This window comes from Musca autumnalis, unplaced genomic scaffold (genome assembly GCF_047663935.1).
Source record: "Musca autumnalis isolate F117 unplaced genomic scaffold, ASM4766393v1 scaffold_5, whole genome shotgun sequence".
NCBI lineage: Eukaryota > Metazoa > Arthropoda > Insecta > Diptera > Muscidae > Musca > Musca autumnalis.
Window position 1 is genome coordinate 175,332,431 of NW_027412088.1, and position 18,832 is coordinate 175,351,262.

Here is an 18,832-nt window from a genome sequence, read left to right on the forward strand (position 1 = left end):
GGAGATAGGACGCTGAAATTTTGGGAAAATGCGTCTTTTGTTTGCAGGCAGGTCAAGTTCGATGATGGGCTATATCGGTCCACGTTTTGGTATAGCCCCCATATAACGGTACCCCCCGATTTACGGTATTTTGACGTTTTTAGCTACATTTTCAGACCGATTTGGCTATAATTTGACATTTAGGGTTCTTAAGTGCCAATAAACATATATAACAAAACTGGTGGACATAGGTCCACGTTTGGGTATAGCCCCCATATAACGGTACCCCCCGATTTGCGGTATTTTGACGTTTTTAGCTACATTTTTAGACCGATGTAGCTATAATTTGACATTTAGGGTTCTTTAGTGTCAATAAACATATATAACAAAAATTGTGGACATAGGTCCACGTTTTGGTATAGCCCCCATATAACGGTACCCCCCGATTTGCGGTATTTTGACGTTTTTAGCTACATTTTTAGACCGATTTAGCTATAATTTAACATTTAGGGTTCTTAGGTATCAATAAACATATATAACAAAAGTTGTGGACATAGGTTCACGTTTTGGTATAGCCCCCATATAACGGTACCCCCCGATTTGCGGTATTTTGACGTTTTTAGCTACATTTTCAGACCGATATAGCTATTATTTGACATTTAGGGTTCTTAAATGTCAGTAAACTTATATAGCAAAAGTTGTGGACATAGGTCCACGTTTTGGTATAGCCTCCATATAACGGTACCCCCGATTTACGGTATTTTGACGGTTTTAGCTACATTTTCAGACCGATATGAATGAAGCATTTTATGTACATTATCTGACATTTTAACGTACTCACTTAAAGTTGGGGACAGGAATGAATATTTTATGGTGGAGGGTATGAAAAGTTCGGCCCGGCCGAACTTAATGCTTTTTTACTTGTTTTCTATTCTCATATTTCTAGTTCTGTTGACAGAGTTTCGGTCGAGGCCGCACCACCTCAGTGTACGTAAAGGCATAACATTTCAAAGATTGGACAAAATGCATATTTCTTATTTCTTTATTAACCATAGAATAAGGTGACCCTGGAAGCACAGCTTCTCCTCCTGTAAACATACATTTGTGCTGTACATTCCTCACTACAACAACTTTTGACACCAAGAGTAGACTAAAGATTCAATTTGCTTGCTGGGCAACCCTACTAAACAAACCTTCTTTTGTTTGGATAATCGGGGTTTAAGACGGTCAGTTGCGGTCTCCAACGCCTGTTCGCTGTGTCCTTATTTTACTAAAATTAATAATTTGTATTAGGCTCTAAAATTTTAATATTTAAAATAATTTATCGTTCTAAAATAAATTTTTAAAGTTACTTTGGATGTAATAAACATGGATTTAATTTTGCTTGGAAGTAAATAGTGATCAAATGGTGTTGACAGCTAACCAAGTCTGTGGTACTTAGTACATCGATTTTGTGAACCAAATTTTAAAATTAGTGGAGTGGAAAAATTGTATTAAAAAGTTTATATCTTTATTATTTATTTGAATTTAGAGGATAGCGAAGCCGCCCCACAGTCGATGTGTCTGAGGAGCCTTCCTAAACCAAAGGCGAAACATGCATGTCACACAGTGGTGATTGTGTGGGTTCGTATCGTGGGCTTTCCTTTTTCAAAAAGCATCTTGGTCAGTAAGCTCGTCTCTAACGAGAAATTAATTAAAAAATTTATTATTTATTGTTTGATTTGTGAAAAATGAGTACATCAAACGTATAAAGGTTCCAGCTGCAGAGGTTTGCAGACGAACATGTTATTTCTCTTTTTCAGCGACCACCTCACTCAGGGGTTACCCACTATTTTAATAAAGCGCTTTGCGGTGTTGGCTATAGCGCGAAAACGAATGAACCGATCATCATATATTTTTATCGGCTTATTAAGTACGTAATAATCTTGCCTTAAAACGAGAGACTTTCAAAAATATCAATTTAAACAAGTAAGAAAAGCGTTAAGTTCGGCCGGGCCGAAAAAATAGAAAAAAAATCATCCTGAGGGTCTCAGGAATTTTTTTCTATAGAAAAAAATCATCCTGAGGGTGTCAGGAATTTTTTTCTATAGAAAAAAATCATCCTGAGGGTGTCAGGAATTTTTTTCTATAAAAAAAAAATCATCCTGAGGGTTTCAGGAATTTTTTTCTATAGAAAAAAATCATCCTGAGGGTCTCAGGAATTTTTTTCTATAGAAAAAAATCATCCTGAGGGTCTCAGGAATTTTTTTCTATAGAAAAAAATCATCCTGAGGGTCTCAGGAATTTTTTTCTATAGAAAAAAATCATCCTGAGGGTCTCAGGAATTTTTTTCTATAGAAAAAAATCATCCTGAGGGTCTCAGGAATTTTTTTCTATAGAAAAAAATCATCCTGAGGGTCTCAGGAATTTTTTTCTATAGAAAAAAATCATCCTGAGGGTCTCAGGAATTTTTTTCTATAGAAAAAAATCATCCTGAGGGTCTCAGGAATTTTTTTCTATAGAAAAAAATCATCCTGAGGGTCTCAGGAATTTTTTTTTATAGAAAAAAAATCCTGAGGGTCTCAGGAATTTTTTTCTATAGAAAAATATCATCCTGAGGGTCTCAGGAATTTTTTTCTATAGACAAAAATCATCCTGAGGGTCTCAGGAATTTTTTTCTATAGAAAAAAATCATCCTGAGGGTCTCAGGAATTTTTTCTATAGAAAAAAATCATCCTGATGGTCTCAGGAATTTTTTTCTATAGAAAAAAATCATCCTGAGGGTGTCAGGAATTTTTTTCTATAGAAAAAAATCATCCTGAGGGTCTCAGGAATTTTTTTCTATAGAAAAAAATCATCCTGAGCGTCTCAGGACTAGACCTAAACCTGGATATTCTGGATTTGGATAGTGAACAACATAGGGAGCACCGTTCTATGGAGGCTGTATAAAACGTTAACCTGGACCCGATAAATTTCTGGAGGAAAATTTCTTAACTCCAGCGAAGACTAAATACCAAATTTCAGTTATTCCCATTGAATATTGTGGCAAAAACTTTCAAAATAACGAAAATTGGGAGGAATCTTTCTATGGGGGAAAAATTCTGGTGGGAAGTTTTATACCACCAACGGTGATTAAATATTAAATTTCATCCGTTTCGATGGGATATTGATGGCACAACCATAAAATATCGAAAATCGGAAAGTACGCTTGTATGGGGTTATTTGAAGAAAAGGTTTTATACTGATAATTCTCTTCTGCAATATTTTATACACCCATGGCAATACAAATACTAAATTTCAGTCATATCGGTGGTATATTGAGGCCACAACTATGGGGGTATTTGAGGACGTCCACCTATACCGGCACATTTCGGCTGGAATGTTTCATACTTCTATTAAAAACTTAATACCAAATATCAGCTATTTTGGTGGAGAACGAGCTATATGTAGAAAATCGGGAGGTACCGTTCTATGGGTGCTATATGAAGGCGTGGACCTATACCTGCAAATTTCAGGTGAAAAGTTTTATACCCTCAACGAAGACTAAGTTCCACCTTGCAGCAATTTCGGTGTTAAAATGAGGCTAAGACCTTCAATATACCGAAAATTGGGATATACCGTTCTATGGGGACTATATGAGGGCGTGTGACCTATACCGAAGAATTTCATATGAAATATTTTGTACACTAAATGAAGACTAACCACCAAATTCCAGCCATCTCGGTGGAATATTGAGGCCACAACCTTCAAAATACCGAAAATCGGGAGGTTCCGTCCTAATGGGGCTATATGAAGGCGTGGACCTATACCTGCAAATTTCCGGGGGAAAGTTTTATACCCTCAACGAAGACTAAGTACCAGCTTGCAGCAATTTCCGTGTTATAATGAAGCTAAGACCTTCAATATACCGAAAATCGGGAGGTACCGATCTATGGGTGCTATATGAAGGCGTAGACCTATACCGACAAATTTCATATGAAATATTTTATACCCCAAATGAACACTAACCAACAAATTTCAGCCACCTCGGTGGAGTATTGAGGCCACAACCTTCAAAATACCGAAAATCGGGGGTACCGTCCAATGGGGACTATATGAAGGCGTGGACCTATACCTACAAATTTCCGATGGAAAGTTTTATACCCTCAACGAAGACTAAGTACCAGCTTGCAGCGATTTCCGTGTTATAATGAGGCTAAGACCTTCAATATACCGAAAATCGGGAGGTACCGTCCTATGGGGGCTATATGAGGGCGTGTGACCTATACCGACAAATTTCATATGGAATGTTTTATACCCCAAATGAAGACTATCCATCAAATTTCAGCCATCTCGGTGGAATATTGAGGCCACAACCTTCAAAATACCGAAAATCGGGAGGTACCGTCCTATGGGGGCTATATGAAGGCGTGGACCTATACCTACAAATTTCCGGGGGAAAGTTTTATACACCCAACGAAGACTAAATACCAAATTTCAGTCATTTCGCTGGTCCATGTCTTCATATAGTCCCCATAGACCGATACCTACCGATTTTCGGTATTTTGAAGATTGTTATCCCACCGAAAATGCTGAAGTTTGGTTTTAGTCTCCGTTAAGGGTATTAAACTTTCCACCTAAAATTTGTCGGTATAGGTCCACGTCTTTATATAGTCCCCATAGAACGGTACCTCCCGATTTTTAGTATTTTAAAGGTTGTGGCCTACCGAAATGGCTGAAATCTGCCATTTAGTCTGAATTGGGGTATAAAACTTTCCAATTGAAATTTTTCAGAATAGGTTCATGTCTTTGGGGGCTATATGTGGGTACCCCTATGTAGAACGGTACCTACCGATTTTCGGTACTTTGAAGGGTGTGGCCTCTATCTAACATCGAAATGGCTGATATTTGGTATTTAGTTTTCCATGGTGGTATTAGACTTTCCACCTAAAATTTGTCGGTATAGGTCCACGTCCTCATACAGTACCTTCCGATTTTCAGTATATTGAAGGTTATGACCTTAATATCCTACCGAAATGGGTGAAATTCGGTATTAAGCCTGCATTGCAACTTTGTACCTGAAATTTGTCGGTACAGGTCCATGCTTTCATATAGTCCCCATAGAACGGTACCTACAGATTTTCGGTATTTTGAAGATTTTGGTCACAATATCCCACCGAAATGGCTGAAGTTTGGTTTTAGTCTCCGTTAAGGGTATAAAACTTTCTGCCTGAAATTCGTCGGCATAGGTCCACGCCTTCATTTAGACTGCACACACACAAAGGCACTTCCCCGTTTTCAGTATTTTGTAGGTTGTGGCCTCAATCTGAAGTCACCCCGAAGTGACCCGGACTTTCAGAGTGCAAAGCGAGTGTGCTTACCACTGCACCACCGTCTCATATAATCATCAGAAAGAAAATGTTCTTTATTTGTTCAAATGTGTTGAATCATTAAATAAATGTAAACAAACAGTCGCCTTGGAAGTCACTCAGAAGTCACTCCGAAGTGTCGGCATACGGTATAAAACGTAATCACAGTAAGATTATAGAAATTGTTTGCGTAACTCACCAACAATCTTCCTTGGCGTGTCTCCGGAGTGACCTCTTAGGCGAGGGAGTGCGAAACTCACTTCCAATTGCTGGCAGGGTAGCGTTTATGTTGACTTGTGATCCGAAGCAGCTATGTATGTGTGTATGTACAGAATTATTAAATACCCTGTAGGAAATGTCAGTAGGGAATATATACTGACTTACACGAACTAAACCGATTCGGTCCAAAATTTGGCTTTCGTAATATTTTGTCCAAACTTAGTTTAAGTTCGAAGATGGGTTATATCGGTCCACTCCTTCCGTTACCTCACCCATAAAAGTTCGAAAATGTTCGGAAAATTTGTGCGCACGATAACTCTTGAAGGTAGTAACCGATTTGGTCCATACTTTGCACATCGTGAAATTTCTACCAGACTAAATGAGGTTCCAATATGGACTCAATCGGTCCACCCTTTTGGGTACCTCCCACACAAAATGTCGGAAAAGTTCAGTTTAGGACCTGCTTTCGAATCGCTTTGATTTTTGTCGTGACAAATTGTATTCAGTGCCCCCAAAATGAGATCAAAATATGATCCACTTCCAAATAGACTATGTCGGTCCATTCCTTCATGCTCCTCCTCCGCAACACTTTTAAACTTTAATCGTAATTCACATTTTTGTCGGCAAGTTCAAATGGCCAAAAAGGTTCACAAAATTCTGAAAGACCCTAAGTTCATTTGATCTGTCCGTAGATGAAAGTTTCAATTCTGTCGGCAAAGCCGACTGAGACTTTTTATACCCTCCACCATAGGATGAGGGGTATATTAAGTTTGTCATTCCGTATGTAACTACTCGAAATAATAACTGTAGACCCCACAAACTATATATACTCATGATCAGCGTGCAATTCTACATCGATATAGCCATGTTCGTCCGTCTGTCCGTCTGTGGAAATCATTCTAGCTTCCGAACGGATTGAAGTAGGTGGATGAAATTTTGGTAAAATCTATTATATGTATGTAGGACTTTTGGTATTGAAAGCGGGCTATGTAGGTCCATGTTTTCGTATAGCCCCCATACAAAATGACGCGTCGTCGTTTTAAGGAAATTTTGGGATATTTGTCCAATTTGACCATCGAATTGGTTGTAATTTGGCTAAAAAATATTTCTACCAAATTTTGTTTATATAGGTCCACGTTTTGGTATAGCCCCCATATAAGGCCCCATATATAGTACGCGTCATTTTAAGATATTTTGAATGTATTAGTCCCATTTGAACACAGAATCGGTTGTAAGTTTGTATTCTGTGTTTCCACAGGCTTAGAAATATATAGTCCAGGTTTTGATATAGACCTCATAGGACGATATCTCCCGATTTTCGGTATTTTGAAGGTTTTAGCCTCATTATCGCAGCGAAATGACTGAAATTTAGTATTTAGTCTTCGTTGGATGTATAAAACTTTCCACTGGAAATTTGTAGGTATAGGTCCACGCCTTCATATAGCCCCCATAGGACGGTACCTCCCGATTTTCGGCATTTTGAAGGTTGTGGCCTTAATATTCCACCGAGATGGCTGAAATTTGGTGGTTAGTCTTCATTTGGGGTATAAAATATTCCATATGTTTCCCCCGGAAATTTGTAGGTATATGTCTACGCCTTCATATAGCACCCATAGAACGGTACCTCCCGATGTTCGGTATTTTGAAGGTTGTGGCCTTAATATTCCACTGAAATGGCTGATATTTGGTGGTTAGTCTTCATTTAGGGTATAAAACATTCCATATGAAATTTGTCGGTATAGGTCACACGCCCTCATATAGTCCCCATAGAACGGTATACCCCAATTTTCGGTATATTGAAAGTCTTAGCCTTATTATATCACGGAAATTGCTGCAAGGTGGTACTTGGTCTTCGTTGAGTGTATAAAACTTTTCTCCTGCAATTTGTCGGTATAGGTCCATGTCTTCATACAGCCCCAATATAACGGTACCTCCCGATTTTCTACATATAGCTCGTTCTCCACCAAAATAACTGATATTTGGTATTAAGTTTTTGATAGAAGTATGAAACATTTCAGCCGAAATGTGCCGGTATAGGTGGACTTCCTCAAATACCCCCATAGTTGTGGCCTCAATATACCACAGATATGACTGAAATTTAGTATTTATATTCTCATGGGTGTATAAAATATTGCAGAAGAGAATTATCAGTATAAGCCCTGTTCTTCAAATAACCCCATAGAAGCTTAGTTTCCGATTTTCGATATTTTAAGGTTGTGTCATCAATATCCCATCGAAACGAATGAAATTTAATATTTAATCACCGTTGGTGGTATAAAACTTCCCACCTGAAATTTTTCCCCTTATAGAAAGATCCCTCCCAATTTTCGGTATTTTGAAAGTTTTAGCCACAATATTCAATGGGAATAACAGAAATTTGGTATTTAGTCTTCGCTGGAGTTACGAAATTGTCCTCCAGAAATTTATCGGGTCCAGGTTAACGTTTTATACAGCCTCCATAGAACGGCGCTCCCGATGTTGTTAACTATCCAAATCCAGAATATCCAGGTTTAGGTCTAGTCGGTTTTGCCCAATTTTATGTATTTCCTGAGACCCTCAGGATGATCTTTTTTTATAGAAAAAAATTCCTGAGACCCTAAGGATAATTTTTTTCTATAAAAAAAAAATTCCTGACACCCTCAGGATGATTTTTTTCTACAGAAAAAAATTCCTGACACCCTCAGTATGATTTTTTTCTACAGAAAAAAATTCCTGACACCCTCAGGATGATTTCTTTCTATAGAAAAAAAATCCTGAGACACTCAGGATGATTTTTTCTATAGAAAAAAATTCCTGAGACCCTCAGGATGATTTTTTTCTTTAGAAAAAAAAGTCCTGAGACCCTTAGGATGATTTTTTTCTATAGCAAAAAAATTCCTGAGACCCCCGGGTTGATTTTTTTCTATAGAAAAAAAATCCTGAGACCCTCAGGATGATTTTTTCAAAAGAAAAAAAAAATCCTGAGACCCTTAGGATGATTTTTTCTATAGCAAAAAAAATCCTGAGACCCCCGGGTTGATTTTTTTCAATAGAAAAAATTTCTGAGACCCTCAGGATGATTTTTTTTTTCTGAAGCTCCAACATATTACCAAAGAGAAAATATTCTTGAAAGAAAAGTTATACAAAACTGTGGAAAACTGACGGAATTGAAGTAAGAATCACCTACCTTTTTTAAAAATGTTCGTAATATAAACCGTAGGACTTATGTATATGTACAGAAAGTAAAAGTAATGACTGTTGACCTGAGACCCTCAGGATGAGACCCTGAGACCCTCAACATGATTTTTTTTTTTCAATAGAAAAAATTCCTGAGACCCTCAGTATTATTTTTTTCTATAGAAAAAAAATTCCTGAGACCCTCAGGATGATTTTTTTTCTATAGAAAAAAAATCCTGAGAGCATCAGGATGATTTTTTTCTATAGAAAAAAATTCCAATCATCCCTCAGGATGATTTTTTTCTATGGAAAAAAATTCTTGATACCTTCAGGATGATGTTTTTCTATAGAAGAAAATTCCAGAGACGCTCAGGGTGATTTTTTCTATAGAAAAAAATTCCTGAGACCCTCAGGATGATATGTTCTAGAGAAAAAAATTCCTGAGACCCTCAGGATGATTTTTTTCTAAAAAAAAATTCCTGAGACCCTCAGGATGATTTTTTTTCTAGAGAAAAAAAATTCCTGATAGCATCAGGATGATTTTTTTCTATAGAAAAAAATTCCAATCATCCCTCAGGATGATTTTTTTTCTATAGAAAAAATTTCCTGAGACCCTCAGGATGATTTTTTTCTATAGAAAAAATTTCCTGAAGCCCTCAGGATGATTTTTTTCTATAGAAAAAAATTCCTGAGACCCTCAGGATGATTTTTTTCTATAAAAAAATGCCTGAGAACCTCAGGCTGATTTTTTTTCTATAGAAAAAATTTCCTGAGACCCTCAGGATGATTTTTTTCTATAGAAAAAATTTCCTGAAGCCCTCAGGATGATTTTTTTCTATAGAAAAAAATTCCTGAAGCCCTCAGGATGATGTTTTTCTATAGAAAAAAATTCCTGAAGCCCTCAGGATGATGTTTTTCTATAGAAGAAAATTCCTGAGACGCTCAGGGTGATTTTTTCTATAGAAAAAAATTCCTGAGACCCTCAGGATGATATGTTCTAGAGAAAAAAATTCCTGAGACCCTCAGGATGATTTTTTCTATAGAACAAAATTTCTGAGACCCTCAGGATGATTTTTTCTATAGAAGAAAATTCCTGAGACCCTTAGGTTGATTTTTTTCTATAGAAAAAAATTCCTGAGAACCTCAGGATTATTTGTTCTAGAGAAAAAAATTCCTGAGACACTCAGGATGATTTTTTCTAAAAAAAAAAATTCCTGAGACCCTCAGGATGATTTTTTTTTCTATAGAAAAAATTCCTGATATTCTCAGTATGATTTGTTCTATAGAAAAAAATTCCTGAGACCCTCAGGATGATTTTTTTTTCTATAAAAAAATGCCTGAGAACCTCAGGCTGATTTTGTTTCTATAGAAAAAATTTCCTGAGACCCTCAGGATGATTTTTTTCTATAAAAAAATGCCTGAGAACCTCAGGCTGATTTTTTTTCTATAGAAAAAATTTCCTGAAGCCCTCAGGATAACTTTTTTCCATAGAAAAAAATTCCTGAAGCCCTCAGGATGACTTTTTTCTATAGAAAAAAATTCCTGAAACCCTCAGGATGATTTTTTTTTTCTATAGAAAAAAATTCCTGGGACCCTCAGGATGATTTTTTTCTATAGAAAAAATTTCCTGATACCCTCAGGATGATTTTTTTCTATAGAAAAAATTCCTGAAGCCCTCAGGATGATTCCTGAGACCCTCAGGATGATTTTTTTTCTATAGAAAAAAATTCCTGAGACCCTCAGGATGATTTTTTTTCTATAGAAAAAAATTCCTGAGACCTTCAGGATGATTTTTTTCTATAGAAAAAAATTCCTGAGACACTCAGTGTGATTTTTTCCTATAAAAAAAATTCCTGAGACCCTCAGGATGAGGGTAATAGATTCCAATAATTCAAATCTGTTTACTAGTTCTTCCAGGTTTTTTCTTTCATTTTCACTTGTTGCATTAGTTTCAATAAGCTTGGTATTCGGTTCGGGGGAATATTTTTTTTAATTTCAAGAATTGTTTTAGGTTTCGTCACTTTGCGATCTTTTTCATTAATGCCACCATTATTTTCATGTTGACAAAGTCACCATAATAGTAGACAAAGTGGTGGCATGTCGACATTTGACCCCAGGCTTCCTACAGGCTAGCTTAGTGTGAAAGCAAAGAGTATTGTAAGATGTGATAACAGTATTAAAAATATTTTTGTTTTTTTTTTTTTTGAGAGCAAAAACATTATCTTTCCTTCAGCTGCAGCCCAGAAATAATATTTAAGCAATGGCAATTGTCGAAATATTTAGAAAAAGTTTGTAATTCAAAGTGATATGTTCTACCGGTTATTTGTACTGCCATTATTTTGGTGGCACCTTGTTACGGCTGCCAATGTGCCACAAGTGAGGGAAATTGTGTTTATTTTAATAATACTAAAAAACATATATTTATTTAATTTTCCCCATTTCAATAATAATATTAAAGGATCTCAAAGAAAATAAGACTGCAGCACAACCAATCAATACTTCTAGTGGAAGCCAAATTTTGGAATTACTAAATTTTTTAGTAGCCCAAAACAAAATAAAGTTTGATGTTATGGAGAAAAAGAATGACAAAATCGTTGACAAAATAAATGTGATAGAACAGTATATTACCGCAATGACGGAGCCAAATCCAAATGCGAAAACAGCAATAAATGATCTAATTGCTAGAATTGATAGCTATGAAAAAATACAGGCATCACTAATTGCTAGAATGGACACATACGAAAATAACCTGGAAGGATTAATGAAAAAACTCAAAATATTGGAGAGTAATAATGCGCCAAAGCTGATCATACAATCCAATGAAGGAAATGTCTTGATGAATGGTAATGGTGGTGAAGTAATCGCAGAGGCAAATGAGGCAAATTTATTGCAGTTGATGCTGAAAACTAATGCCAAAATGGAAAGTATTGGAAAAAATCTGGAAGGCCTAATGGACAAAATTAATTCACCTGAAAATAATGGTGGCATAAATGAAAAACATCGCGAAGTGACGAAACCTAAAACAATTCTTGAAATTAAAAAAAATATTCCCCCTGCCATGACAAATTCCCTCGAACCGAATACCAAGCTTATTGAAACTAATGCAACAAGTGAAAATGAAAGAAAAAACCTGGAAGAACAAGTAAACAGATTTGAATTATTGCAATCTATTACACAAACAAATGTAACACATTTGATGGAGCTGATCTTGCAAAATAAGGCCGAAATGCAAAATATGACAAAAACCCAGAATGAACTAAAACAACAACTTGAAGTTCTTGAAAGAAATACAAATGAACCAACACCCATAACAAATTACCACGAAATTCATGCCCAGCTCAAGGATACAGATAGCAGTCAACTGACACCTGTACATCTAAGTCCTACGGTTTATATTACGAACATTCTTAAAAAGGGTAGGTGATTCTTTTCCACAGTTTTGTATAGCTTTTTTTCAACAATATTTTCTCTTTTTGCCTTTGGCAATATGTTGGAGCTTCAAATTTGTTAATTTCACTTTATAGGCAAATTTTAATGCGTTTCAATTTTGTTTTTCTGAACAGATGAGCCGAAAGAGTGTAAGGTGTATAATGGATCCCAGCTAATTTGGTAAGTATATGGTAATCTATGTAAGTATTTATACCCTACACCACTGTGTTGAAAGGATAATATAAGTTTGTTTTGGGAAAAAATCATGTAACGGCACGAAATATCGGTCCTAGACCCCCAACGTGGTACCCCAATCTTCATATCTCGACGAGATAAATCGATTTTGAGATGAAAAAAAATCATTCTATAGAAAAAAATCATCCTGAGGGTCTCAGGAATTTTTTTCTATAGAAAAAAAATCATCCTGAGGATATCAGGATTTTTTTTCTATACAAAAAATTCATCCTGAGGGTATCAGGGATTTTTTCTATAGAAAAATTTATCCTGAGGGTATCAGGAATTTTTTTCTATAGAAAAAAATTACCCTGAGGGTATCAGGAATTTTTTTCTATAGAAAAAAATTACCCTGAGGGTATCAGGAATTTTTTTCTACAGAAAAAAATTATCCTGAGGGATGATTGGAATTTTTTTCTATAGAAAAAAAATTATCCCGAGGGTCTCAGGATTTTTTCTATAGAAAAAAGCATCCTGAGGATATCAGGAATTTTTTTCTATAGAAAAAAATCATCCTAAGTGTCTCAGGAATTTTTTCTATAGAAAAAAAAAAACATCCTGAGGGACCCATGAATTTTTTTCTATAGAAAAAAAAAAACATCCTGAAGGTCTCAGGATTTTTTTATAGCAAAAAAAAATCATCCTGAGGGTCTCAGGAATTTTTTTCTATAGAAAAAAATCATTTCTATAGAAAAAAATCTATAGAAAAAAATCTATAGAAAAAATCATTCTGTGGGTGTCAGGATTTTTTCTATAGAAAAAACATTCTGTGGGTCTCAGGAATTTTTTTCTATAGAAAAAAATCATCCTAAGTGTTTCAGGAATTTTTTTCTATAGAAAAAAATCATCCTAAGTGTTTCAGGAATTTTTTTCTATAGAAAAAAATCATCCTGAGGGTCTCAGGAATTTTTTTCTATAGAAAATAATCATCCGGAGGGTATCAGGAATTTTTTTTATAGAAAAAAATCATCCTGCGACCGCCAGGATGAATTTTTTTTCTATAGAAAAAATCATTTTGAGGAACTCAGGAATTTTTTTCTATAGAAAAAAATCATCCAGAGGTTCTGAAGAATTTTTTTCTATAGAAAAAAAAACATCCTGAAGTTCTCAGGAATTTTTTCCTATAGAAAAAAAACATCCTGAGGTTCTCAGGAATTTTTTTCTATAGAAAAAATCATCCTGAGGTTCTCAGGAATTTTTTTCTGTAGAAAAAAATTATCCTGAAGTTCTCAGGAATTTTGTTCTAATTAAATTATCCTGAAGTTCTCAGGAATTTTTTTCTATAGAAAAAAATCATCCTGAAGTTCTCAGGAATTTTTTCTATAGAAAAAAATCATCCGGAGGGTATCAGGAATTTTTTTCTATAGAAAAAAATCATCCTGAGGGTCTCAGGATTTTTTTATAGAAAAAAAAAATTCTCAGAGTCTCAGGAATTTTTTCTATAGCAAAAAATCATCCTGAGGGTCTCAGGAATTTTTTTTTATATAGAAAAAAATCATTTCTTTAGAAAAAAAACTATAGAAAAAATCATTCTGTGGGTCTCAGGATTTTTTTCTGTAGAAAAAAACATTTTGTGGGTTCAGGAATTTTTTTCTATAGAAAAAAATCATCCTAAGTGTTCCAGGAATTTTTTTCTATAGAAAAAAATCATCCTGAGGGTATCAGGAATTTTTTTCCATAGAAAAAAATCATCCGGAGGGTATCAGGAATTTTTTTTTTATAGAAAAAAATCATCCTGCGACCGCCATAGAAAAAAAATCATTGTGTCGGCCTCAGGATTTTTTTTCTATAGAAAAAAATTACTGAGAATCTCGGGATGTTTTTTTTTCTATAGAAAAAAATTCTTGAGAACATCTGGATGATTTTTTTCTATAGAAAAAATCATTCTGAGGAAGTCAGGAATTTTTTTCTTTCTGAGGTACTCAGGAATTTTTTTCTATAGAAAAAAAATCATACAGATGTTCTCAAGAATTTTTTTCTATAGAAAAAAAAACATCCCGAGATTCTCAGGAATTTTTTTCTATAGAAAAAAAATCATCCTGAGATTCTCAGGAATTTTTTTCTATGGGCGTAAGAAATTTTTTTCTATAGAAAAAAATCATCCTGAGGGTCTCAGGAATTTTTTTAGAAAAAAATCATCCTGCTGGGATCATCCTGATACCCTCCGGATGATTTTTTTCTATGATTTTTTTCTTTAGAAAAAAATTCCTGAGGGTCTCAGGATGATTTTTTCTATAGAAAAAAGTCATCCTGAGGGTCTCAGGAATTTTTTCTATAGAAAAAAATCATCTTGAGGGTCTCAGGAATTTTTTCTATAGAAAAAAACCATCCTGAGGGTCTCAGGAATTTTTTTCTATAGAAAAAAATCATCCTTAGGGTAACAGGAATTTTTTCTATAGAAAAAAACCATCCTGAGGGTCTCAGGAATTTTTTTCTATAGAAAAAAATCATTCTTAGGGTAACAGGAATTTTTTTTCTATAGAAAAAAATCATCCTGAGGGTCTCAGTATTTTATTTTTCTATAAATCTTGAGGGTCTCAGGATTTTATTTTTCTATAGAAAAAAAAAACATTCTGAGGTTCTCAGGAATTTTTTTCTATAGAAAAAAATCATCCTGAGGTTCTCAGGAATTTTTTTCTATAGAAAAAAATCATCCTGTGGGTCTCAGGAATTTTTTTCTATAGAAAAAAATCATCCTGAGGGTCTCAGGAATTTTTTTGTATAGAAAAAAATCATCCTGAGGGTCTCAGAAATTTTTTTCTATAGAAAAAAAATCATCCTGAGGGTCTCAGGAATTTTTTTGTATAGAAAAAAATCATCCTGAGGGTCTCAGAAATTTTTTTCTATAGAATGATTTTTGATTTTTTTCTATAGGATGATTTTTTCTATAGAAAAAAATTCCTTATACCCTCCGGATGATTTTTTTCTACACAAAAAAAAATCCTGAGACCCTCACGATGACTTTTTTCTATAGAAAAAATTCCTGAGACCACCACCAGGATGATTTTTTTCTATAGAAAAAAATTCCGGATACCCTCAGGATGATTTTTTTTTCTATAAATAGAAAAAAATTCCTGATACCCTCAGGATGATTTTTATCTATAGAAAACAATTCCTGAGAACCTCCGGATGATTTTTTCTATAGAAATCATCCTGAGGGTATCAGGAATTTTTTTCTATTTATAGAAAAAGATCATCCTGAGGGTATCAGGGATTTTTTTTTAGAAAAAAATCATCCTGATGGTATCAGGAATTTTTTTCTATTTATAGAAAAAAATCATCCTGAGGGTATCCGGAATTTTTTTCTATAGCAAAAAATCATCCTGAGGGTCTCAGGAATTTCTTTCTATAGAAAAAAAATCATTTCTATGGAAAATTTATAGAAAAAAATCATTCTGTGGGTCTCAGGATTTTTTTCTATAGAAAAAATCATGCTGAGGGTCTCAGGAATTTTTTGCTATAGAAAAAATCATCCTGAGGGTCTCAGGAATTTTTTTCTATAGAAAAAAATCATCCTGAGGTTCTCAGGATCTCAGGATTTTTTTTTATAGAAAAAAATCATCCTGAGGGCCTAAGGAATTTTTTCTATAGAAAAAAAATCATCCTGGCGGTCGCAGGATTTTTTTCTATAGAAAAAAATCATCCTCACGGTCGCAGGAATTTTTTTCTATAGAAAAAAATCATCCTGAGCGTCTCAGGATTTTTTTTCTCTAAAAGTGGTGTCTTACGACACGCCGATAAACTGTAGATCCCAAGCTTAATGTGATAAGGTGGCAGAATCGACAAAATTTTTACTTACAATATGCTTATTTGTTACATAAATGAATTTTTACTTACTGAAAGCTACTTCCCAGGGGCAGTGGTGTAGGGTATCACATGGTCGGCCCCGTCCGACTATAACCTTTGCTTACTTGTTTTGTTTGTTTTTTGTTACCTGCTTACAGTTCCAAACTATTTCTGCCCGACTCTTGTACTTATTCAAGTGCAATAAATTGCCGTGGCAAACAATGCCGTATAAGAAATAGTAACTACGGTGGAAAATCATGTTGGGTTGCCTGTGATGACGATTGGATAGTTATACAAAGAAGAATTAACGGCACGGTGTCCTTCGAACGCGATTGGGAAGATTACAAAAATGGTTTTGGCGATTTGAATGGTGAATTTTGGTTAGGGCTAGATAAAATTCATGCTCTAACCGAACCAAAAGGATCCACTGAATTTAAAATAGAAATGCAAGATTTTGATAATAATTGGAGATATAGCCATTATAAATCGTTTTATGTAGAGGGTGAAAGTGAGAAGTATACATTACGATTAGAGAATTTTGTTGAGTCAAACGGTGGAGATACCATACCAATGAGGTATCATCACAATGAAAAATTTTCAACATATGATGAGGATAATGATAGAAATGCTGAAAAGAACTGTGCCTCTTCATTTATGGGCGGTTGGTGGCATAACAACTGTGATTTGAAGTATGTTCACTTTGAAGCAAATGTAAATAATTAATTTTTTTAATAATCTTTTTTTCAATTCCTGTTTATTTGCAGTCACAGCTACGGCTTTAGCAATTTAAATGGTTTCTACTACAAAATGGGCATAGTACCAGATGATAAACTTGGCAGTGGTATTACTTGGAGGTACTTTGGAGGATTACACAAGTCACTGAAATACGTCCAAATAAAGATGCGACGTAAATAGGAATAAAATTAATTATATGCTTCTTTTATATTTAGAATTTAATAAAAAAATATTTGGTACATAATAAAGAAAATGCACCAGAACAATAATTTGTTATGACATTCAAATAAATGTGTTTATTACTGTAGAAAGTTTTGAAAGAATTTTGTTAAAAGGGAGGGTGGGGGTGGTTTGTTGACTGAGGCCTTTTCAAAACACTCTCATTATAATGATCAACATTATTGTTCTGTTCTTTTATTTTTCAAAATTGAAAAAGTGTTAAAAGTATCGAACTTCCCTCATATTAATTGTATGCTTTTTAAAGTAAAGGAACGGTTTTCGAGTAAGAAGTGGTACAAGTTGCACGTAAAGGAACAGACGCTATGACTAAAACTGTGTGTCTTCAATTAGGATTACAAAAATCGCTAAATTCGTGCAGATGAAAATACGACGAAATTATGATTAAAACAAGTAAAAATGTATCAGTCGGCTTTGCCGTCAGAGATATACCCTCAGCCTCTGTGATTTGAAACACTTCTTTAAAAAACAAAAAAAAACAAGTAAAAAGTCGTTAAGTTCGGCCGGGCCGAACTTTTTATACCATCCACCATAAAATAGTCTTAATTAAAATTGAATAATTAGGTCCTTTCACAATTTTAGGGGAACAACTTTTCGACAATGGATAGACTCCTACTGCCTCCCACTGTTGCTTAAATTACACTGTGAACACAAATGTAGATAATTCCTTTTGGAGATGGAAACAGTTGGTGTGTGTATATTAAAAACCCCGAAGGACAGATGCGTCGTGAGTCGTGAAAAGTACCAGCTACGGGGCTATATAAAAGGGCCAACTTATCTTTAAATTTTTTGGCGGAAAAGTTTTATAGCTGCAGGGTACTTCAAGAGTCATATTGAGGGTAGTTTCATCAAAACGATGTAGACCCTCAAAAATGGACCCATGTTGACGAATTTTAGTGAAGAAATTTCGTGACCACTGAAAATTCCCGAAAATCGGGAGGTACGTTATATGGGGGGCTATACCAAAACATGGACCTATATTGACGATGTTTCGTTGGAGATGTTTTATGACCACTGAGAACTTCAAATGTCAAATTACAGCTATTTCGGTTAAAAACTGTTGCTAAAATTCTCAAAATACCAACAATTGGTAGGTACCTTTATATGGGGGCTATATCAAAACACGGACCTATGTTGACGATGTTTGGTGGAGATGTTCCATGACCTCTGAGAACCTCAAATGGCAAATTACGGCTAGTTCGGTTAAAAATTGTAACTAAAATGCGCAAAATACCTAAAATCGGGAGGTACGGTTAAAATGGGGCCACACCAAAACATAGAACTATGTTGACGATGTTTGGTGGAGATGTTTCATGACTACTGAGAACCTCAAATGTCACATTGCAGATAGTTCGGTTACAAATTGTGGCTAAAATTCTCAAAATACCGAAAATCGGGAGGTACCGTTATATGGGGGCTATACCAAAACATAAACCTTTGTTGACGATTTTTAGTGCAGATATTTCATGACCACTAAGAACCTCAAATGGCAAATTACAGCCAGTTCGTTTAAAAATTGTAGCTAAAATTTTAAAAATATCGAAAATCGGGAGGTTCCGATATATGGGGGCTATACCAAAACATGGACCTATGTTGACGATGTTTCGTGGAGATGTTTCATAACCACTGAGAACCTCAAATGTCAAATTGCAGATTGTTCGGTTAAAAATTGTGGCTAAAATTCTCAAAATACCGAAAATTGGGAGGTACCGTTATATGGGGACTATACC

The 18,832-nt window shown here is 34.9% G+C and overlaps 2 protein-coding genes across 3 annotated transcripts in view; both read left to right on the plus strand.

The window, feature by feature from the left end:
* The window catches only part of LOC141404970 (uncharacterized), a 1,496,028-nt gene that overhangs the window by 994,622 nt on the left and 482,574 nt on the right, over positions 1-18,832 (plus strand). The gene's annotated exons all lie outside the window — the stretch shown is intronic.
* LOC141406764 (uncharacterized) lies at positions 10,994-17,131 on the plus strand. The gene is made up of 5 exons (XM_073992768.1): positions 10,994-11,057; positions 11,140-12,097; positions 12,245-12,290; positions 16,289-16,819; positions 16,895-17,131. The coding sequence occupies exons 2-5, from the start codon at positions 11,251-11,253 to the stop codon at positions 17,043-17,045; spliced, it is 1,575 nt and encodes a 524-aa protein (XP_073848869.1). The 5' UTR covers positions 10,994-11,057; positions 11,140-11,250; the 3' UTR covers positions 17,046-17,131.